At 36.4% G+C, this 24868-nt stretch overlaps 1 protein-coding gene across 4 annotated transcripts in view; it reads left to right on the top strand.

The window, feature by feature from the left end:
- The window catches only part of ARHGAP24 (Rho GTPase activating protein 24), a 735186-nt gene that overhangs the window by 309588 nt on the left and 400730 nt on the right, over positions 1-24868 (top strand). For all 4 annotated transcript variants that reach the window (XM_072755700.1, XM_072755701.1, XM_072755702.1 and 1 more), the window contains one exon: positions 7682-7881. In XM_072755700.1, coding sequence (XP_072611801.1) covers positions 7702-7881 — 180 coding nt within the window. In that variant the 5' untranslated portion in view covers positions 7682-7701. The remainder of the gene's footprint in view (positions 1-7681; positions 7882-24868) is intronic.

The following is a 24868-nucleotide window of genomic DNA, read 5'->3' as shown; positions in this document are numbered from 1 at the left end:
GTATCCCTCACCTCTCTCTTAATCCCATTGATAGTAAAGTATTTGTTTCTACTCAGGATATCAGCTTTGGGAATTCTAATGATTCTTTTTTTTCACTTATCCCTCAACAGTGGTGGGGAACACATCTGAGTACGTATTAAAAACCTTTTCTCTCTATCTAATTTAAAACCGCCTTAAGGGTAAGCATATTCTTTCTCCAAACTATGAGACATTAAACATACAACAGAAAAAAAAATACTTAAAAGGGTTTTTTAAAATGGTTCATCTTATTAAATCATTTTGATTTCTCACCAAACGGTTATGGAAATATCGAAGCTTCAAATATAAAATGTAGATTGATATTCTTGTTTTAACCCAGCATATACATAATTTTCCTAGTATAGTCTCTTCTCTGATGTTTGGGCAATTTAATTTCAAATGAATCAAGTAATAGGATATTTCATGTTTCCTCAGGAAAATAACTGCACATTTATAAAATTATTACTGTTAAACTTCCCCCAGGTGTGTTCTTCTGGTGACTGTTTTAAACTTCATATTCATAACCTATTGCACTTTATTCAATTCCTTTGTTTTCTTCACATGTAAACTCTTGAGTTTTAAGAAGAGCTGTTTCTTTTTAATTCAAATTATGATTGAGGGTAACATCTGGTGAGACAAATTGAAGTTTTCTTTGCTCAATAGTTTCTGAAGTTCAGGTTAGCATTAAACTACTAAAAGAGTAAAGGGTTAGAGTTAGGTGGGAGAATTTGGATTCAAGTCTTTAGTATTGGTGTTTAGTAACATGAACTGCTTGAGGATTTTTGCACTGTACTCTGTGGAGTCTTGAAGCCAATTCTGTTATTCCCCAAAGACTCACGTTTTTGTTCACTCATACATTCCTTCATTTATTTACATTTATTTAACAACCCTTTGAGGATTCACATATGCTATTAGTCTGGGAGGGGGGTGGTTTCAGGGAGCCCATATCCACAATGAGTTATGATGTAAAAGACTGAAAAGTAAGAAGGATATGACCCACATGTGATAGAGATTATTCCCAGTAATGTGGGGACTCATGGAAGGGAAATGTCCATTTGGGGATGGCAGTGGCTCCAGGCAAGCCTTTGTAGAGGCTGTAAAACTGAAGGATAAATAAAGGTGAACGATGAAGTCCAGGCAGTGAGAACTACCATTTGTGAAAATTCAAGGTCCTTTTGAAGTACTTGAAGGAATTGCTTTTTAAAAACAGATTTAGGTTCCTCGAATTTTTCTTGGAGCTAAAACTATCTACACTAGATCCTCTACATTCTCGAACTTACAATACTGATTCCCTTGTAGGCACCACAATTTGATTCATTCTTTGAGGTGGGAGGTGGAATGCTGGAGAATGAGGGATAGAGATTGAATTATATTTCACTCAATAGTTGTCTCTTTTAGCAGTTACCTTACCACAAGCTACTAAGATTTAATTCTTCAAAGTTTTTCTTATATATTTTTTGTAAATATGCATTGTCTTAATTTGCTCTGGCTGCCATAAAAAAGTACCATAGACTGGGTGGTTTAAACACAGAAATTTATTTTCTCACTATTCTGGAGGCTGAAGTCTGAGATAGAGGTACCAGAGTGGTCAGGTTCTGGTAAGGTTCTTTCTTGGCTTGGAGAAGACCACTTATTTTATTTTATTATTTTATTTTATTTTATTTTATTTTATTATTTTATTTATTTATTTATTTATTTATTTATTTATTTATTTATTTATTTTTGCTGTGTGCTCATATAGCCTTTCCTTGTGCCTTCTCATGGAGAGAAAAGGCAGAGCCAGAGGGAGACAGAGAGAGAGAAATGTCAAGTCTGAAATTACTTTAACAGAATATTAAAAAGAGTCTTAAGTTTTAAATCAGGTAAGCAATTACAGTTATTGAAGAAATGCTCTGGGAAATAATAAATATAAACCTATAGCTTTATAGATTGACTGCGACATATTCCATGATCAGATTGTTCAGTGAGCATCCTGTGGCAGAGTTCTTTTATTTATTTATTTTTTCGCTTCAGCAAAGAATATCAGATCCGCAGGCATATATTTACGTCTTGTAGTAGAATGGAACTTAGTATTTTAAAAATGAGGGGGAAAATATCAATAAATATTTTGCCTGTCAGGATTTTCTTCACTAGGGAAAATGTAAAACATGCATATATACCCATACCCACCATATACACACACACGTACACACGTATGCACTCCTATATGCACTGTTTCTTTCTGTGCGTATGTTTTTGTTGTGTCAACCGTTACCTATAGAAAAGTTATAAGCTGGCATTTAGACATATAGCCCAATAATATATACTACTGCTTGACAAACCAGCATGTTAGCAACAGCTACAAAACAGCTTTTGAAAAAAATAAGGTTAGAATTTGATAAATATTGACTATCTGTAGTTATATATGGCATACAGTGCGATCACATTCATTTTGCAAAGGAATAAGGTTCTAATGTCAACCCCAAAGGTGGCAATTTGATGTGAACAAACTCTTGAAAGTTACATAAATCTCTCCCAAATTGCAGCATTGTACCAAATCTGCCAGTTTTATTTTTGTTTTCTCCCCTAGCAATAGAACAAATCGCTGTTTTTTGACCGATCAACTAGAGTAGCTGTTTGTGTTGAGGGGTCGTGTGGTGTGAAATCATGTGTACTCTGGAACTCTGGGATCATATTGCACAGTGAGAGACTCCTGCCCCCTGTATCCCCCCTCCTCCCACAGGGCTTCCAGAGGCCCAGGGAACAACCCTCGCTGCAAGAATGTACCTCCCACTTGTCCTAGTTAGGTGTTCACTGAATGTACTAGAGGCTTTGTGGTGTAATTGTCATGCTATTGAAGCTCTCTCTCCCTTCTCTTTCTCTCTAGCTCCATCCTTCATTTTTCTCTTGGGTTTGCTGAACATTTGTAGTCATGTAGGTAAATTCACACCTATTGCAACTCTATGGCATATGGCATTCTATCTATAACTGTTTTGTTTTTGTGGTTGCTTATTTATTTCCTGTTGACATGAAGTCATATACATAAATACTTATGCATGTGGCTGTTTGACTTTTAGAAAATTCTGCTAGGAGCATGAATTTACCTCTGATTGCATCATGTAATACTGTTAACTTAAACCTATATGATTGCAAGAAGGATACATGAACCAGTTTCCATCCCTGGAAAATAATTCAAAGCTACCAGCCCATCAAATGATTAGAACTTTCTAAACCCTAGCATGGCACAGTAGTCATTGCTAAGGGTTTTTCCTAAGATTGATAGGAGGACACCAGTTAACTTCGCAATTCTGTTTTTGTTTTAGTTTAGAGCAACCATTTATTTATGTGATTGTTGTGTTGTCATTGTTATATTGATTTGCTAAACACTTAAGCTGATGGTTCTATTTTGTAATCTCCTGTACTACCTAGCTGCCATATCCTGACCATGGTGAAAGTACTTTCCCAGTGGAAATTCAGTTAAATCATTCTCTGAGAATTTGAGTAATCTGTATTTTTCTTCATGCTAAACCACAATTGATTACATGTATTTCCTGCCAAGGCTAAAATGTGTAAATTCTGAGTGTTGTATTTTTTCTTGAAAGGCAGTTTCAGGTTCATTTAGGTTTGATGATTCTGACATTGTGTTTAAGTACAATGTTCATACTAATTGAAGTCTTTTATGTTAAAGGAAAAAGATCAGGTTCTTAAAGTGTACAATCTTCTTTATGGCATTAAATGCAATTTAAAAAGTCCAAGATATTATTTGTAGGAATTCTATTGTGGTTGTCACATAGCTTATTCACTGATTCAACAATTATTTCCTGAATACCAAATAAGCATTCTTAAAAGCACTGGGTACACTGTAGTGAGGAAAAGCAAGTCCTTGACCTTGTGAAATTTATGGTCTCCTGGAAGGATAATTGGCAGTAAATAGCTAAAGAAATAACAATTTAGTCAAGTTTCAGGAAGACAGAGGTCAGAGTTCAGTGATGGAGAATAGCAACAGGGGAACTAATTCACTAGGTGATTAGTTAGTGTTTATTGGAATGAGTGGATTTTAGGCTGAGACTTAAAGAATGAGAAGGGGCTGGGTATCTAAAGAGCAATTGCAGGGTGGCCTAAACAGAGATCAGCAAGTAACAAGATTCAAGGCATGATGGGGTTTGGGTGTTTCCAGAACTGAAAGGAAGCTGGTGTGGTTGCTTGCATCAGAGCTTGTGTGTGTGTGTTTGTGTGTGTGTGTGTGTGTGTGTGTTTGTGTGTGTTTGCACACACATGCACGTGTATGTTGAAGTGGGAGAAATGAGGTGGGGGTGGTATGAGATTAGGTTAACCTGTAAACAGATGCCAGATGATTCAGAGTCTTACAGGTCATGGTTAAGACTCAAGTTTTTAAAATAAGCACAATGGGAGCCAATTAAAATGTAAAAAGTAGAAAATCATCTGATTTAAAATTTTAAAAGCTCACTTTGGCTTTTTTTGTGGTAAATGAAGTATGTGTGAGCATGTGTTTGTGTCTGTAGTTAAGAATGGAAGAAATGAGACCAGTCAGAGGGCTGTTAGAATCCTCTAGTCAAAGACAATGGCTTGGATCACAGGGTCTTGGTGGAGATGGAGACAATTGAATGGATCTGAAATATTTTTGAGAGGTATATAATCTTCTGATAATCAGTATGAGGAGGGTCAGGAATCAAAAATGATCACTTTTCTTTTTTTTCTCTTTTCTTTCTACTGCCCCCCCCCCCCCCCCCACACACACACAATGGGTATATCATGGTACCATTTACTAAGATCAGGTTTGGGGCAGGATTAGGTTTCAGAGGGTGTTATGTTCATTTTTAGATATCTAACACCAAACCTATTACAAAATTTATGAATTCATCAAACATTGATTGAGCTTTACCATATGTCAGCATTGTCCTAGGTGTTGATATTACCTAGGGTCTTTATTTTTATGGAATTACAGAGATGGTAGATTTCAGAGTGCTAAAATTTTTCTGGGTCCGTAGTTAGAAATGATTCAACCCAGAATCCTTGTTTTAAAGATGAAGATTTAGAAATTGAACCATCTAATTTCTGTAGAAATATCAAAACTGCTCTGGGAGCATCTGGGTGGCTCAGTCAGTTAAGTGGCTGCCTATGGCTCAGGTTATGATTCCCGGATCCTGTGAGGGGTCCCAGATCCAGACTTACATCAGGTTCTCTGCTCAGCAGGGAGTCTGCTTCCCCTCTCCTTTTACCCCTCCCCTCTGCTGATGCTTTCTCTCTAATAAATAAATAAAATCTTTAAAAAAAACCTCCTCTATAAAAATCATGGTTACTTTAGTAAAACTTAATTTTACTATTATTTTCTCTTAGGGATTTGATACACTCTGTTTTCATTCCTGTTTTACTGAATTTTTACAACTAGTACTATTAAAATACTATCTGATATATTCTGGAATCAGGAAAATATAGGCATTATAGCCAGGAGTTCATTATAGCTGCCATCGATTTCACTGGCTTTCTGGAAGATAGACAAGGAGAATCATGCATCATGTTTGTGTGCACATTTTTTGCTAAGGTATTAATGGTAGACAAAGGCAAAACTAAGCACTTGTATTTTTTTTATTATTATTGATGGTTAGGTTTCCCATTACCTTGAAGCATTTTAGAGGGGATTTTTCAAATTTAATCAAAAATATTAATGTGAGAGGAAAGAAAAAAAAAAAGAAGAGTCCTAGAGAAGGAATTTGTTGTTGTATAATGAATTAGAGATTTTTGTGTATGTCTGGATGTGTGTGCATATGTTGAAATGTTTGCTTTAATGCCTTACTCAACTTTAGAAGTTAAAGTATTTGGTCAAAGAATAAATAAGCGATGGTGACATCTCAAGTTGTATAGATTTGAACAATTTAAATACCAAGAAGCCAAAAAAGATGATTTAGAGTGTTCTGAATAAGCATTATTATCTAAATTATGTTACAGCATTTATTGTTCTTTTAGAATGAGATTTACTTGGCTCTTTTTACTATACTAGGTCAAGTACTGTGAAAGACAAAAGTTGATAATTGCCTGCCCTAAGGGCATAACAAACTTGAAGCACAGGCATGATCCAGTCTGTACACACACATGCACACACACGATGAGAGAATGTTTCCTGCACTAAGTGGCTACTCTCATGGGAATGCTCTGTAGAGCAGAGGAAGTTTTGAGATGTTTTATAGAGATGAGGGCCTGTTAATGAGGAGGATATTTCAGGACAAGAAAGAGGAAAGTGGATACTGCATGAGACAGATGGTAGTCAAGTGACCTACTTGGAGCCTGAAAGCAGGGATGGAGAAAACCTGCAATGCATGCCAGTAGAAGAGGCAAAACTACTAAGATGGTTGAAAAGATCCAAATAAGAAGAATTAGAATCAAAGTTCTGCTTCATCCCTGCAGATGGAATGGCAGGACTACATTCAAAGAAACGAGGCCCAATGTGGAGGGTTCGAACCTCCCTTTATGGAAGAAATGTGGAGGCCGACAATGGAAATTTCATGGAATATAACTAAGATTGTGTACATACAAATTAAGTGAAAAAAATAGTGGTGAAAATAAAGACTAGACATAAAGGCAGCTTGTTTTCTGAGATCAAGCAGAAAAAAAAACCCAGAGCTTTGTGCAATAATATGCCAAACAGGAATATTCTATGTCTTGTTAATTAACATGTATTCTTATATCCTCCTCCAAGACACAGGGTAAAGACTGAACTTTTCAATTCCTGGAAAAGTGCTGAAAAAAACATTAGCAAGCATTTTCTGGAAGCCTTTGGGACAGGAAAATATCTTTTATTCTTACCCTCTGGTCCCTGGCTCTTCCGGAAAGCCACCTCATCTATTGTTACTGTGGTATTTTAACTTTTTACCTGTTGATTAATATTTTTTCCATGATAAACTCCTTTTCTTGCTATATATAGTGTGTATGAACTTATACACCTTCACACATACCCTTGAAATCCTCTTCCTAGAGCAGCTGGAGGGCACCACTCACTCCAGGCCAAGCAGGGCATTTTTGGTTTTGGTTTGGGGTTTTTTTTTTTTTTTTGGTTTTGTTTTTTTGTCTTTTGTTTTCCTAGACTTTTTCAGCTGCAATAATTCCTTACCAGCCAAAGAAACTCTCAAAGGAATACTTTGGGAGAATGGGGAGTAGATACATTTGGAGAAATTTTCACATATGTAAAACAAATGTCTTCCACTGAGGTTTTAAAAATAGTCCCTTTAAACTTAAACATGTGTCAGGCTAGTGTTTGCTCAGATAATCACAGGCCTGCACATACAGGACCCAGTCAGTGCACACCAGACAGAGGCCCCTTATCATGAGAATTATGTTTTTGTTGGTGGTTTGAGTTTATTTTCAAAAATTGCTTCTTAACACATTATCTTTAGAACTTTCCCATTCTTTAGTTCTACTTAGGAAGAAAGGAATATTATCACCCAGCTGACTAGCTCGTTAAAGGAAGACACAACAAGCTTTCTCCAAGTTTTTTCCAGGCATATTGTTGTCAGGTCTCTGGTTTGCCTCTAGAAATTTGGCAAGTAAGTGGATATACATTTTTTACTCTTCCTACTTTTTTTAAGGGACAGAAGTGATTTAGGAGGGAATTGAATATGCCAGAGTACCTTATTCTCTCTCTCTTTTTTTCTTCTTCTCTCCTAAATAGGAAAGTTCATCAGCTTGATAATGGAGGAGAACAATGACTCCACCGACTACCCCCAGCAAGGTCAAGGGCGGAACAATGCCATGAAGTGTGGGTGGCTGAGGAAGCAAGGAGGCTTTGTCAAGACTTGGCATACTCGCTGGTTTGTGCTCAAGGGTGATCAGCTCTATTATTTCAAAGATGAAGATGAAACAAAGCCTTTGGTAAGTTAGAGAAAATAAAAAGCCCTAAGGTCACAAGCAATCCAAAAGTTAGAAGGGTTTGCTAGAAACTGATGGAGTCTGAGATCAACTCCGTTCCCCTGGTCTCCTTCAGCTTATTGGCATCTTTCACACTTTTTCTCATTGTTTACTTTGGTTCAAGATGATGGACTTGCTAATTGAGGCCAAGAGGCAAATTATACTTGTCTGATATTAATTTTGACTTTTACTAAGCTGGAACAGAATGTCTGAGTCCCTCAGGCATGCATGCTTTACGAGAAATTTTAATGGACGACTGCTAGAAGATATATATCATAGCCAAAACATCTTTCCTTTACTCAGAAGTCCATTGCCAGCAGATTTGAAGGAAAACTATAAACACAGCTTTCAGTAATTTTTGAGACGCCCTCAGCATCAGTTCTCTGGGGGCTTCCTTCCACCTTAACTCACATAATAAAGTATGGATATAGTGCTAAATGGAACAACATTGATACATCCAACTAGCAGACACAATACACTCTTCTGGGAATCATTTTTTTGTCTTTTGTAGTTCCTCAGTAGTCTTATATTTGCTTATTTACTTATCATTTTCTCGGCCACGAGTCTCTAGGTTACAATGAGAGAGAGGAAAAATCCCTAGCTCTTCCTGTAGCTACAACAGGCTTTCTTAGCTGTGATCATCAATTGATGGAGGGAGATGCAACCTGAGGTATCCTCTGTGTGTTTTCCCTTCATCTCTAGCCATAGGATGTGTAAATGAAAGAAGAAACATTATAGATTAAATGACAAAAACATTACTAACAGTATGTTTTTGAGGCTATTTCCCTTGTGTTAAAGTTCAAGAACTTAATTAAGAATTTAGATCAGGGCTCTGCTTAGTATTGTACATTCTCAGACATTATAATTCCACAAAGTTCTCATTTGTCTAGTTGCATTATTTAAAAAAAATAGCAACAAAGGCACATCCTATAAATATTTTTTGAAATTGCTGCTATGTTTTAAGCATTTATTTACCAAAGCCAGGCATTAGACTAAGAGCTTATATATATTATCTTATGAAATGCTCAAAATAGTCCTTTGAGGTAGGATTATCCTCATGTATGCATGAAGAAACCAAGGTTCAGGGATAATATGCATTACTCCAAATTAGACAATGGTGCCATGATTTGCTTCCAGGTAAGTCTGACCTCATATATCCTTAGCCAAAGACCTCATAAATAAATTAATGAGAATATCCCATATTGTTGGTATCATGATAGTTATAGTGCATGTCCATACCAATTATTGCATTTGTCATAGCAAACCTGTTGAGATGGGGATTAGCGTTACAGATGGAGAAATTGTGGTTTAATGATAAGAAGCAATATGACAAAGATTTATGGACATTAGAGGCAAAGCAGTAGAATCTTTTGCCTCTTATCCTATGCTCTAGGGTTCTTTTCTCATTATACTTATTTTATACTATAGATTACATTATGGTATTATCTTAAATGTAAAATCATTTTTATCAAACTCAGATAAAGGGTTCAGGATTCTGAGAAAACAGAATATGGAGGAGCCAGTATGGGGGCTTTGATATGGAGAAACACATGGAATAAAATGGAAGTATGAGTAAGATCCAATGTTTTATCTCATGGAAACTTCTTCTGGCATAGTTTGGCCAGAATGAATACAATTTTAAATTATTAATTAGGTAGGATCTAGGACCTAAATGGGGGATAAGGAGAGCAGAGGATTCAGGAACTGAGTGAGTGAAGATGTGAAAGAAGATCAAACAAATGTTCTGACTCTTTGGTGAACTTAGTGTATTTTCTAGTGAGGAACGTGGGATAGAGTGGATCAGGCCCCAGCTCAATGTTTCTAAAATCTGAAACTTGCAGATGTCAGAGAATATGCACAGGAACCCCAGTTTGAGGAACTCTGCCCTAAGCTGTTCAAGGAGAATATTATTATACTGCCTTCGCTATGCTATGTATTTCTCTATGTAGTTTCTCAGAAGGTTTATATAGTTACAGATGGTTTTCAGATAACTACAATGTAGTTATTTTGTTAACAAATTGACATATAAATAAGAAAATGCAAAATTTTCTGATTAATTCAAGTGAAAATTGCCTCAAAATAAAAATCCCTTTAATTACTAATGTTTCTAAGACAAGTTGTATTTTGATATCATTATATTATCAGTGTTTCTAAACTTATAATAATTAATATTAGCAAAATAGAGTTATATTGTCAAGAAATTACTAATTCTTAAACCAAAGATACGATGCTCTTATTTCCCCCCCAAAAGTTTCAAAAGTTTCCAAATATCATTTGTTAATGAAGCAGTCAAAATTTAGGGTAGGGGCACCTCAGTGGCTCAGTCAGTTAAGTGTTGGACTCTTAATATCAGCTCAGGTTCTGATCTCAGGATTGTGAGATTGAGCCCCGTGTTGGCCTCTGCATTAGGCATAGAACCTCCTTAAGATTCTCTCTCTCCCTCTCCCTCTGCCCTTCCTCCCCTTAAAAAATCGAGGTTGAATAACTTTGAATTATTATTATTTTTTATATTATCTTTTTTTTTATATTATCTTTTTTTAAAAGATTTTATTTATTTATTCATGAGAGACATAGAGAAAGAGGCAGAGATATAGGCAAAGGGAGAAGCAGGCTCCCCCTGGGGGGCCCAATGCGAACTTGATCCCAGGATTCTGGGATCACAACCTGAGCCAAAGACAGATGCTCAACTACTAAGCTACCCAGGCGTCCCTTATATTGTCTTTCGCAGTTCAAGCACCAAGAATCTTAACATTGTGCATTTTAACTTTAATCTTTTACACTAACATTCAAATGCACGCACAAAGAATCAGATTAAAAACTCAGTTTCTGTTTTAGAGGGCACTTAGTAATTTTAAGGACCACATATTTGCCTGTGAATGGGCAATTCCTTACTTAAAAGTAGTTTCTGGGGCATCTGGGTGGCTCAGTAAGGTAAGCACCCAACTCTTGATTTCGGCTCAGGTCTTGATCTCAGGGTCGTGAATTTAAGCCCCACGTTGTGCTTCATGCTCGACATGGAGTCTACTTAAAAAAAAAAAAAGTAGCTTTTTTAAGTGAAGGTAGGTAGATGCCTGGCACATTGTAAGTTCTGAAGTGTATTTTTGCATGAGTTAGTGAGTGAGTCATTAGAAGGTATCTATAGCCAGGAAGGGCAGGGCCAGTACCAGGTGCTGGGAGTAGTATTGACTATTCTCAACCTCATTTATTAAAGTCATAACTGAAAACATAACTTGGTATATTAAATCATAATCACTTCATAACCACAAAGTTTAAATCACATTAAGTAAATCTTTTTTAAAGAATCACCTCAATGAAGAACAATTGAACATCTTGAAAAATGTTAAAACTGGAAAAAATTTAGTTATTATAAATCCCTTCCTTTTACAGATGAATTGTGTGTGTGTGTGTGTGTGCATGCACATGCGTGAATGTTGAATGTATGTGTGTACTGGCCATAGAATATTGTTAATGACTGGCAGATGAGAAACTAAAAGCCAGATTCCCTTGCTCTTGATCCAATGTTCCCTCAGTTTTGCTTTTCACTTGCTCACAAATCCTTAACTTTTCTTTAGATTTGTTTTCAATCAGAACTACTTCTTACTTATTATTTTCAGCATTGGTGCTTTCAAGCATAAGAATGCCCTTGGCCTTCATTTATTTTGATGAGGGCTATTTCATTATTACTGGAGGGAAAGTCACTAATGAAATGAAAAAATCACCCTTTTAAGTATTCCTAACCAGCTAAAAATATTCAATAAACTTAATCTGGATTTGTTTTTCTCTCTCTTAGAAGGCATTTCTAAAAGGAGAGTATTAACACCCTTGAAATGTGTTTCTCCTGTTCTAGAAAAAGGTTTTCAATTTATTTTAGTAAAACTTATACTGATTTTCTCCTCAACTCAATGAAGAGAGTCAAACTCTGTATTATTCTTGTTATTAAAAACTACACATCTGTTGGGGGAAATAAATGAGCAAAACTATAGTTGGGACAGTTAATAACGTAAGCACTGGGCACTTTATTTTTTATTTTTTTTGGTCAGAGATTTTATTCATTTATTTGAGAGAGAGAGAGAGAGAGAGAGCACTGGGCACTTTAAAAACACAGATACAATTAATGCCAAGGATTGAGTGATGATTCTGTGTAGGAGGGTTGAGGAAGGTGGCATAAACCAAGAGATGAACCTTACCCAGGGTGCTGAAGGTTGGAGGCAGTTTTCCAGGTAGTTAAACTGAGAAAGAAATTGAGAGCAGAGGAAAGCCAGAGAGCGGTAAAATAGACATCAATAGCTCCATTTTGTGAGGGGAGTGAAATGACAAGAAATGGGGTTTAAGTGATATGTGGGGCCTCAATATGAAGGGATGCATGTGTTGTTTGAGACACTTATTCTGGTACATGATGGGAAGCTATTTCTAGAACACCTGTAGTTACTCAAGTTGCAAAACTACATTAATCTATTAGAAAGGAATAATGGCAGCCATTTAAAAAAATGTATAAGTCTGCTTGGGTTGCCATCACAAAATGCCATATCCTGGGTGGCTTAAACAACAAAAACGTATTTCCTCACAGCTCTGGAGGCTGGAAGACCCAAGATCAAGGTTGGTCTCTGGTGAAGCTTCTCTTCCTGGATTGCAGACAGCTGCTCTCCCTCTGTGTCCTCACATGCCTGCTGCCTTGTGTAGAGGAGCATAAGAGAGCTCTGATATCTCTTCTCTTGTAAGGACAAGAGATGGATTAGGTCCAGGCCCTCCCCTTAAGACCTCATTTAACTTGAGTTATCTCCACATGGGGTTGAGGGGTAGGACTTCAATATGTGAATTTTGGGGAATCACAATTCAGTCTGTAATGCCTAATATGTTGCAAACTTCTGTTAATGAATACAATTTTTCCAGTTAGATTTTTCTTTTATCTGTACCATCAACTTTTATCTCTACTAGAACTTAATAGATCCAATTTAGTGCATTAAACATTTAATTATTTGAACCTGCCATTGGTGTCTGATGTTCTTATTCAAATCGCACCTTGCCTTCTAAATATTCTACAACCTGCACAAGTTTGAGATCTTAGAAAGTCTCACTGCCACTTTTCTTGTCTTTTCTTTTTGAGCAAAAGGCAAAAACACCCGTAAGTTCTCCTCTCTCTGGAGATAGTGCCTGATTTGTAAATAAGACTTTCCGCCCTTAATCAGAGTTCCTTGGGCAATACATTAGAAGTATGCCTTAAGGGATCCCTGGGTGGCACAGTGGTTTAGCGCCTGCCTTTGGCCCAGGGCGCGATCCTGGAGACCTAGGATCGAGTCCCACGTTGGGCTCCCGGTGCATGGAGCCTGCTTCTCCCTCTGCGCCTCCCTCTCTCTCTCTGTGACTATCATAAATAAATAACAAAAAAAAATGAAGTATGCCTTAAAATATTTTAAGTTTTACATTTAAAATAAATCAAGCTAAAATTATTTATATCCTATAATTTTAAAATGAAAGAAACTTTAGTTCATTTAGGCCAAAACTTGCTCCCAGATCATTTTCTACAGTGTCTGTGCTTACGCAAATAGATTTTATTCAGAATAGATTTAAAAAATAAAGTTGGGATGGCTCAGTCAATAGAGCATGCAACTCTTTTTTTTTTTTTTTTTTTTTTTTTTTTTTATGATAGTCACAGAGAGAGAAAGAGAGGCAGAGACATAGGGAGAGGGAGAAGCAGGCCCCATGCACCGGGAGCCCGATGCTGGGCCAAAGGCAGGCGCCAAACCGCTCCGCCACCCAGGCATCCCTAGCATGCAACTCTTGATCTTGAGGTTGCACATTTGGTCCACATTGGGTGTAGAGATTACTTAAAAAAATGTTATTCCTAAAAAATAAAGGATTTTTGGTTGTTTGGTTGATTTTGGTTGTTTCCAAAAAACAACAATAAAACACAAAAAATGTTGCGTATAGCCAATTAAAAATAAATTAATATACCCATGATTATTATAGACATGTTATAAGTACTATATTTTTCCAGATTTTAGGTAATGTTTTTTCTTTATCTTTTTTTTTGTAAATTTATTTTTTATTGGTGAACACCAATAAAAACCAATTTGCCAACATATAGAATAAAACCCAGTGCTCATCCCATTAAGTGCCTCCCTTAGTGCCTGTCACCGAGTCACCCCCACCCCCCGCCCACCTCCCCTTCCCCCACCCCTAGTTCGTTTCCCAGAGTTAGGAGTCTCTCATGTTCTGTCTCCCTTCCTCTTATATATGGAAAAAAAAATTACAATTATACTGTTTGAAGAATCTATGAAAAAGAGAAGTTCTTCCATCAACACTGAACATCCCTAGCACCTTTGAATTGCTCTTTAGAGAGGTTTTAAAATATCTGTTTGGCCGTCTTTCACTAATGATCATGACAAATGACTGTGACCTTAATTGTGGATATTGTAACATGAGGGAAGCAGCTGAGTCAGAGATAAAGTATGATCATTATAGTTATTCTAAATATAAAGTAGTTTTGTAGATTTTGCAAATGAATCCAGTGAGAAATTCTAGTGCTTTTTTGAAACCATCTGTTTCACTTCTATCATGAAATATATTATTACCTAAATAATAGCTAAGTTTCAAGTTTGATGATACTTGTATATTTACATACCTTAGGTACTAGAATTTGACATTGGAAAGCAGTGATTTTTAGAAGCCAGCCTGAGACTCCTGATAAAATGACTAAAATCCAAACAGATACCAACCCAATTAAACTAGTCTAGATTTTCTAAAACAGAGAAATTGATCTGATTGTGTGGAGAGGATTTTTTTCTGGACATGATGAAGATGACACTACATTAGATAACACTGAATTTTCTTGACTTAAGGGATAAAGTGATTTTGAATGAATTATGACCTGAGTGTTTACCTCTAATTGTGCAAAAATTGATTACTAATTTAAGAGTAAGCTCTAATTTTATATATTTAATGAAACTTGTGAGTTAATGAAATCAAGAAATCTCTAAGGCATTTGCTGTTTGTTAAAATATATGAACTAGAAGAAGACAAAACCCCAGTTAAATGCTTAAGGTAATATTAGGAACCCTGAAACTTGGATCTCCTCCTTAAATCTAAAACTGACTTTCTGAGTGGTAACTAAATCTCTTGGCCTTTAAAAAGACACATAAAATGGTATTGTGTATCATCATAAATTTTGGGGGAAATCTTAGCTCATTCCTAGAAATAATTATATCAAGAAGCAGTGTTATTAATCTAAAATATTATTTTATTCTGCTTTTAGTTGAAGTTTTTTTTTTTTTTTTTGATAGCTTACTTCTACACAGCCATTTCAGAGTGGTTAAAAATATAGACTTTGAGTCAGATTGTTTGGATTGAATCTTGACTCCACCAGATGCTAATTATGATATATTGAGTAGTGAGTAAGCAGGTTTAAACTTCAATTTACTAATCTGCGCAATGAGATAATAATAGTACCTATCTCATAACATTTTTAAGAGGATTAGGTTAAGTAATTTATGTAAATGATCTTAGCAGTGGCACTTAGTAAGCATAAAATGCATGTTAGCTGTTTTTATATTAGCATGATGAAATAGAATGTATTTAAGATATTCATGCTACTCATGCATTCATTTGATTTTTTAAAACTTCAGCACATACTTACAAATTTCTAATGCACCTGTAGTTATTATGCTAGTTTCCAGGAAATATCAAGTTGATATAACCAATTCTATAACAAATGGACTCCCCCTTCTCTGAAAAAAAAAAAAAAGAATTTAAAAAGAAGCAGCTTTATTTCTTTCTCAGGTGAAGGTCCAAAGGAATTCCAGGTAAGTGAGGGGGATCTTCTTGGTCTGCTCCAAACAAATGTTTAGAAACCCAGGCTGCCAGAGATTTTGTAATTTTAACGTTTGGCTTCCAAATTCACCATAGGGTCAGTCATTCCTTTTCTGATCAAATAGGAGGATGTAAAAGGGAGTGTTGCATAGAAGGTTTGGATGGACCAGCTGTGGTAGTGGCTCTTTCTACTTCTGTTCACATTTCATTAGCTAGAACTGAGTCGCAGAACCAAACCCAACTGCAAAAGGGGCTGAACATGTAGCCCAGCTTTGTCCTGGGAGCAGAGGAGAACATTGGTATTGAGAAAGAATTAATGGACTTTGCCACAGGTGATAAAATGATACTAAGCATCATGAATCCAGTGTTAAATTCCAGTATTGTTATAAATTATTTCAGTTACCAAACAATATAATATCTATTTTGCCATTGGAGGCCAAAGGAGGGACACTATCACCACTTCAAGACTCAGGAAGAGTTTTTCAAAAGAATATCTATCTATCTATCTATCTATCTATCTATCTATCTATCTATCTATTTATTTTTCCTTATTTATTTATTCATGAGAGACACACAGAGAGAGGCAGAGACACAAGCAGAGGGGGAAGCATCCTCCCTACAGGGAGCCTGATGCAGAACTTGGTCCCAGGACTCTGGGATCACACCCAGAGCAGACACTCAACCACTGAGCCACTCAGGCATCCCAAAAGAATATATATTTAATTGGGAATAGAAAAGTGATACAGCTAATAAGCTGTCGGGGTAGTGTATGTGACATAATAAAAGGTGTAGGATATAGCCTTTTGAGAGATTTTTGGGAAATATGTAATGGTCAATTAAGAAAAGAAGGCAAAAAGTGTTGAGAGATGAATTTGGGGAAGTATGTACATACAAGGAAGCTGTGTCAAGGATTGCAGATCGTATCCTAAGAACTTATGTTTTCCCTGCTTTTATGTGCCTGTTTTCCTTGGTTTATTGGTTTTAGAGCTAAGCAGTGACCATAGGGCTCATTCTAGGTGTAGCTCATTGTAAAGGAATCCAAAATACCCACATAACTAGAAAGTCTTTCTCTGAAAGCTCTGCGATTCTATCTGGAATATCTATAATTGGCTATTTTGTATTATGACATAATCTCTGGAAAAATGATGGAAAAGCAACTATACTACAGATAAATACTTGACCTTCTATCATACATTAGTACTTAAGCATGAATTATGGGCATGCCCATCGGCTCACTTTTGACTGCAGTAGGAAGAATTGAGAAAATCTGTTGCTGCTGGAGAGGGCATCTGGGATGAAGAGCAGCAGACAATATCTTGCACGAATGTGGAAATTGATGGGGCACCTAGGTGGCTCCATCTGTTAAGCATCCAACTCTTGATTTTGGCTCAGGTCATGATCTCAGAGTCTTGGGATCAAGCCCCGCAGTGGGCTGTGCACTCAGCATGGAGTCTGCTTGTCTCTTTCTCTCTCAAATAAATAAGTATATAAGATCTAGAAAACAAAACAAAACAAAACAAAGACAACATAGAGATTGATGGGTGGGACATGGTAGTCAGTGGGAACACAGTTATAAGATTTCATCCTCATAATTTTCTCTAGAATTGTTTTTGTACAGTATGGGCATTTCCCTGGAAAGCAGCTGAAGCCGATTATTTTGTATACAGGTTCTTGAGTCAGACTTTGTAGGGTCAAATTAGACTCCATCACTCTCTATAAGCCTCGGGTAGATTTCTTTTTACTTACTTGATTAAATTACTCATCAGTTAAATGTAAGTAATAATACCTATCTCGCAGAGTAGTTGTTAGCATACCTGAAATGATGTTTCTAGAATACTGTTTATTTCCAGAATACTTATACAGTACCTGACTATATATATTAAGCTCTCAGTAAATATTAAGTATTGTTGTTAGTATCATCATCACCATCATCATTTTTATTGTCTTTGTCTATCAGGATACCCTGACATGGCAGTTTAGAAGTCAGGATCTGTAAAATAGACCTTATTACTTGAATAATGAAGAAAATAATAGATGATCACCCCAAGTAAGTAATGCTAACTTCAAAGCAGAAGATCACTTGTTTCTGCTGGTGACCTATGCTATCAAACTACTGAACTCACACGAAAAGATTCCTAAAGTACAATGCTCACCTTTGTCGTCAGTCTTTTCTTTTTGTTTAAATTACTTTTGGGGCTCCTTCAGAGCTTATCAAAAGGATTATGATGACAGCAAAGGAGAATTGAAGGATTTTCTTTGAGAACTGGACCACCCCAGAGAGCAGCAGCCCTGGTTTTCTTATCTTATGTACAGCAGTTATTCCTCAACACCAGTTTGAAAGAGAATTACTGGAGTTAAATCCCTTGAGTTCTGCATCTAACATTTAATCATATTGACTGAGGGCTTCTGTATTTGTGATACAGTTCAATATATGGAACCAGATAGTCTATATATGGATTATCTCATTAACATGAACCTAGGCATATTTCCATTATCCATTTAGTGGAAAAAAGACTTTATGGGAGGAAAATGAAAGGTGAAAATGTGACTTGAACATTTATATTTTTAGTGCTTAGAGTAATCTATTTTCAAAGGTTACTTTTTCCTTCCCCTGATATGAAGTGTTTCATAGGCAGTTGCTAGTGATTTTCTTTTTTTAAGTGATTTTTTTAAAAGTTTCTCTTGGGCACTCAATCTTCCAGTCCTTTCTTCTTTACCTTGATCTTGCCTAGATCCAGCTGCTCTCTATTTTCCTAGCACTATTACCATATGTTCATTCATTCAGTGAATGTTTATCAATTGTAAACTACATAAATTATACTTTACAAAATGTTTGACTGCTTTTACCAGGAAGCAATACATGAATTGGTATGCCTACTTTCTGAATTTTGGCTTCCTTCCCTTAGCATAATATTTTCAAGGTTCATCCACGTCTAGCATATATCAATACTTCACTTCTTTATAGGGCTGAATAATATTCCATTGTATCAATATGCCACATTTTGTTTATTCATTCTTACACATTGATGGACATTTGGATTGTTTCCACTTTGAGGCTGTTATAAATAATGCCGCTATGGATTCTCAGGTACAAGTTTACGTGTGAATGTATGTTTTCATTTCTCTTAGTTAATGTACTTAGAAGTGAAATTGATGATTTATATGGTAACTTCATGTTTAACCTTTTGCGAAACTATGCCAATCATTTTTTATAACGTATTTATTTTAGAAAGACAGAGAGAGAGCATGTAGGGGAGGGGCAGGTGGAGAAGGAGAGTCTGCATTGAGCTTAGAGCCCCATTTGGAGCTCAATCTCACAATCCTGAAATCACAACTCAGCCAAAACCAAGAGTCAGATGCCTCCCAGGCACCCCCTATACCCATCATTTTCAGTGATTAAATTTCATTGTAATTTAAAATGGAAGCCTCAGGCTTGGATTTAATCTCATCTGCGTCCCTCCACACTCCATCTCAGCACTTACCAGTCTCGAGGGTATACTCCAAGTAGGGAGGAAGCACAGTGTGCCTGTGTTTTTCTTTTCTCCCTCCAGCAGCAAGAAATGGGTGGAAGAGGGGAGAGAGACAGAAAGAGAGGGAATGTTTGTCTATGCTTGGAGAGAGCCGTGAACGGGATACTCTCTCCTTCTTTCTGAGGCCTCTAGTATTGAAGACTGGGAGAGGAAGAGGAGAGCAAAGACAAATGCATCTCTAAGAACCTATTGCTCTGTGGGGACTGCAGTGATTGGTCTTGTTTCTCTGGCTAAATTCATGGTTCTTTATAAAGATCTTGACTACCCAGGGTGCTGGAGATGGGGCAATATCTTGTCCTCCTTTTTCACCCTCCAGCTCTCAGAGTGAGCAGGATGCCCACAGCTTCTTGCTACTGGGATCTCATTACCTGGTGTCCCACCTTCCCTAGTTGAACTTGAACTCCTGGAAATTCAAGCATAGCTGACATGACAAATTAGTACTGCAGGCTCCCTTACATTTTCACAAAATTTTCTTCACTCTGCATTTCTTTTGCCCTGTACTCAGGGATAGGTTCAGAACAACCTGAGCACATTACAAGTGAGGAACAAGCCGCCATCCTCCCCAGTTGCTCAAAATTCTGGAGTTCTTTCTCTTGCCTTGAGGGGTTTATGGCATTCCTCCCCATACTTCTTTCCTTAAGTAGGAAGAAGATAGGTACTGGTGCTGACCACAGTGGTAGTATCTGACTGGGTCAGATTCTTTTTATTTTTTTAAGATTGTATTTATTTATTTGAGAGAGAGAGAGAGAGAGAGAGAGAGAGAGAGCACAAGCAAGGGGAGCAGCAGGCAAAGGGAGAGGGAGAAGCAGGCTTCCCAGTGAGCAGGGAGCCCATGTGGGGCTTGACCCCAGGACTCCAGGATCATGACCTGAGCCAAAGGCAGATGCTTAACTGACTGAGCCACCCAGGTGCCCTGATTAGATCAGATTCTATTCTTTCTTTCTTATTCTATCTGTTGGAACATAATGGCATTAATGGGTTCCTGGGTGACTCTATTGGTTTAGCATCTGACTCTTGATTTTAGCTCAGGTCATGATCTCAGGGTCATGAAATCGAGCCCTGCCTTGGGCTCCATGCTGAGCGTGAGAGCTGCTTAAGATTATCTCTCTCCTCTTCCTTCTGCCTCTCCCCAGCTTGTTTTCTCTCTCTAAAAAAAAAAGAAGAAAGAAAGAAAGAAAGAAAGAAAGAAAGAAAGAAAGAAAGAAAAAAGAAAGAAAGAAAAAGAAAAAAGAAAAAAGAAAAACAAATCAAGGCACTTAGCATCTCTTTATTTTTGGTTTTAGGTTCCAGAAATCAGTCTAGGACAACAGGATAATTACTACTCAACACCCTATTATAAAAAGCCTATATCGTATTTTTGCAATTTTTAAGTTGCAGCTTATAAATCAAATGTACATACTTGTTTCCCTCCCAGATAAGTGGGACTAGTATTCCCTTATTAACTAAGAATTCTGGAGATAGTTAAAATCCTTCATGTGTCTGACTTCTTATGATTATGAACTTGAAACAATATTCTATTCCATTTATGAGTCAAGTACCTTGCCATATACAAAAATTGTTTTTGGGGGAAGTTTGTAACTCTGGACCTTTTTTACTCATTTCTTCCACCCCTCCACCCCCAACTTCTGGTAGCCACCACTCTGGTCTTTGTATTTATGAGCTCATTTTTTGTTGTTGTTTTAGTGAGATCATACAGTGTTATTCTGTCTCTACCTGACTTATTTCACTTAACATAATACCTTTGACATCCATCCATGTTGTTGCAAATGACCAACTTTTATTCTTTTGGTATAGCTGAATAACACACCGTTGAGTTTATATGATCTCTGTCTCTATCTATCTGTATCTATCATGTTTTCTTTATCCATTCATCCACTGATGATTTTTTTTTCCTTGTCTTGGCTATTATAAATATTGTTGCAATGAACATGAAGGTGCATATATCTTTTTGAGTTAATGTTTTTGTTTTCTTCTAATAAATATCTAGAAGTGGATATCTGGATCACATGGTAGTTCTATTTTTAATTTGTTGAGGAGCCTCTGTACTGTTTTTCAGAGCGGCTGCATCAGTGTGCATCCCCACCAACAGTACACAAAGGTCTCCTTTTCTCTACATGTTCACCAACACTTGTTACCTTTTGTCTTTTGATAATAGCCATTCTGACATGTGTGAGGTGATATATAATTGTGGTTTTGATTTGTAAGTACTGATGATTAATGATGTTGAGCATCTTTCCATGTATCTGTTTTCTGTAAGTTTTTGGAAAAATGTCTATTCAGACCTTCTACCCATTTTTTAGATAGAATGGCTTTGGTTTGTTTCTGTCTCTTTCTCTTTCCATTATTGAGTTGTATGCATCCTTTATAAATTTTGGATATTAACCCCTTATCAGATATATATATTTTTTGAATATTTTGTTTATTTATTCATGAGACACACACACAGAGAGGCGGAGACACGGGCAGAGGGAGAAGCAGGCAGAGGGAGAAGCAGGCTCCATGCAGAGAGCCCGACCTGGGACTCGATCCTGGGTCTCCAGGATCACACCCTGGGCTGAAGATGGTGCCAATCTGCTGAGCCACTCGGGCTGCCCCAGATATATGATTTTAAGATATTTTCTCCCATTGAGTAGGTTGCTTTTTCATTTTGTTGATTGTTTCTTTTGCTGTACAAAAACTTTTTTGTTTGATGTAGTCTCACTTGTTATTTTTGCTTTTGTTGCTTTTGCTTTTGGTGTCAGATCCAAGACCTTTGTTATGGAGCTTACTGTCTATACTTTATTCTAGAAGTTTTATCAGTTCAGGTCTCATGTTCAAGTCTTTAATACACTTCAGGTTAATTTTTGTGTGCGGTGTGAAACAGTGGTCCAGTTACATTCTTTTGCATGTCCAGTTTTCCCAACATCATTTATTGAAAAAACTGGCCTTTCCCATTGTGTATTCTTGGCTCCTTTGTCGTAAATTAATTGATCATATAAATGTGAGTTTATTTCTGAATTCTTTATTGTCTGATATTCATCTACTGGTTAGTTTTATGCCAGTACCATACTGTTTTTATTACAATAGGTTTGTGATAGAGTTTGAAATCAGGTTTGAGGTGCCTCTAGCTTTGTTTTTCTTTCCTAGGATTGCATTGACTATGTGGGGTCTTTTGTGGTTCCACACAAATTTTAGTACTGTTTATTTTATTTCTGTGAAAAATGTCATTGGAATTTTTATAAAGATTGCGTTTGATAGAGTGGATCTTTGTAGTTTTCCCAGGTCATTCACCTCCTTGGTTAAATTTATTCCTAGGTAGTTTTTTTCTTTTTGATACAAATATAAATGGATTGATATTTTTTTTATTTACTAAATTTTTAAATACTAATTCCAGTTAGTTAACATACAGTGTTGTATTAGTTTCAGGTGTACAACATCATGATTCAACAATTCTACACATTGCACCAGTGCTCATCATAATACATGTACTCTTAATTCCCTTCATCTATTTCACTCATCCTCCCACTCACTTCCCCTCTGGTAGCCACCTGATTGTCCTTTATAGTTAAGACTGTGGATTTTGGTTTATCCCTTTCTTCCCCTTTCTTCTTATATTTTGTTTCTTAAATTCTACATATGAGTGAAATCATATGATATTTGTCTTTCTCTGACTGATTTGTTTTTCTTAGCACTATACAATCTCCAACCATGTTATTGTAAATGGTAAGATTTCATACTTCTTTATGGCCAAATAATATTCCATTATGTGTATATGCCACATCTTTATCCACCATCAGTCGATGGACACTTGGGCTGCTTCTATAATTTGGCTCTTGTAAATAATGCTGCAATAAACACAGAGGTCATATATATTGATAGGATTGTTTCCTTAATTTTTTTTTCTGATATTTCATTTATTAGTATAGAAACATAACAAATAATTTCATTATTAATATATAGAAACATAATAAATTTCATTATTAGTATATAGAGACATAGTATATTGATTTTGTATCCTAAAACTTTACTGAATTTTTTTATTACTTCTAACAGTTTTTTGTGTGTGTGTCTTTAGGGTTTTCTATATTTAGTATCATGTCCTCTCCATACAATGATTGTTTTACTTCTTCCTATCCCATTTGAGTGCCTCTTATTTCTTTTTCTGCCTAATTTTTCTAGCTAGGCAAATATAATTTTTAATATCTTAACATATTAAACTACTAAAAACATATCATAATAAGCACTTCATATATTTTGACTCAAGATAAAGTATTTTTCTCTTCTAACTCCTTGTTCCTGTTTGTGTCATAGTCAAAGAAGAGATTAACAGAATCCAATCCATGTATTAGCATAATTCTCAGCTAATTTTTGTGAATCTGGGTTCTGACTTAAATATATTTTCTAAGTACAGGGTCACAATGCTTAAATAGTATAGCATCCCTCATTGCAGTTAAAACCATATTTTGGACAAATTGATGCACACCTTCTACTTGGTGTCCCTTGTGGCCTGTCTTGAGAAACAAGGTTATTAGAATAAAGAACTGAATCTGTAGATGTGAGCTCACTGACCTGTATGTGGATTGAATGTGCAATAATCCCCGGCCTTGCTTGCAGCATGCACTGATTATTTAAATAAGACAACATAATGTTAAGTTAACTCTGTTATTTATCATTCAGAACCTCCTATGGGAAAGGCAGGCAGGAAACATCAGCAGTAAGACTCTAAAACATTTTCAGACAGCCTTCCAGAGCCAAATTCCTGCATCTATTCTGGATATTTTTCCTAGATGTTTTGTTTTGTTTTAAATGCTTAGACTCAATACTTAGATATTCTCTGGATTTTTAAAGGAGACTTTCAACATCTTGTCAGTTTTTGTCTTTTATAAAACCCAGGGTTCTCATGGACTTTATTCTTCCATCGGTGAGGTATGTTACCTTCAATTAGTCACTTTTCCCCATACTTCCTCTGTTAAAGGAAGACATGAAACTGATGGTTTCAGAGTCACTTCTCAGTTTTGGGTTTCTAGAAATTTTGCTTAGCCACACAAATGCTACTGCTTTCTAAAAAGTAAACTCTCGGGAATCTCTGGGTGGCTGAGTGGTTTAGCGGCTGCCTTCGGCCCAGGGCATGATCCTGGAGTCCTGGGATTGGGTCCCACATTGGGCTCCCTGCGTGGAGCCTGCTTCTCCCTCTGCCTGTGTCTCTGCCTCTCTCTCTCTCTCTGTCTGTGTCTCTCATGAATAAACAAATAAAATCTTAAAAAAAAAAGTAAACTCTCATAATTCTTCCAGTAAGCTAATATTTTAAATTATTTCTGAAGTCATTGTATTTGCCTATAAAATACACATTGTAATATTCACAGTTATTTTGGAAATGGGTAATTTATCTTTAGAGCATCCTAGGAGAATATAAGCAGGAATTCCACTTTCAAACTATACAAAGATTTCACAAATGTTCCAAATGTTCTCTTAGTCTGCATTTTGCATACTTGGGCAAAGACCTTTGGTGAAGGCAGTTTTAGTCATCACAGATAGTGACACAATTACTTATCTAAAATTCTCAGTGTTTTTAAAACTTCCTCTTTAAAGTGTCATTTCACATGCAATTGTGATAAAGTGATAGTACCTATTTAAAA

This window comes from Vulpes vulpes, chromosome 4 (assembly GCF_048418805.1).
Source record: "Vulpes vulpes isolate BD-2025 chromosome 4, VulVul3, whole genome shotgun sequence".
Lineage (NCBI taxonomy): Eukaryota > Metazoa > Chordata > Mammalia > Carnivora > Canidae > Vulpes > Vulpes vulpes.
The sequence above is the reverse complement of the archived record's forward strand: the minus strand, read 5'-3'. Positions and strand labels throughout refer to the sequence as shown.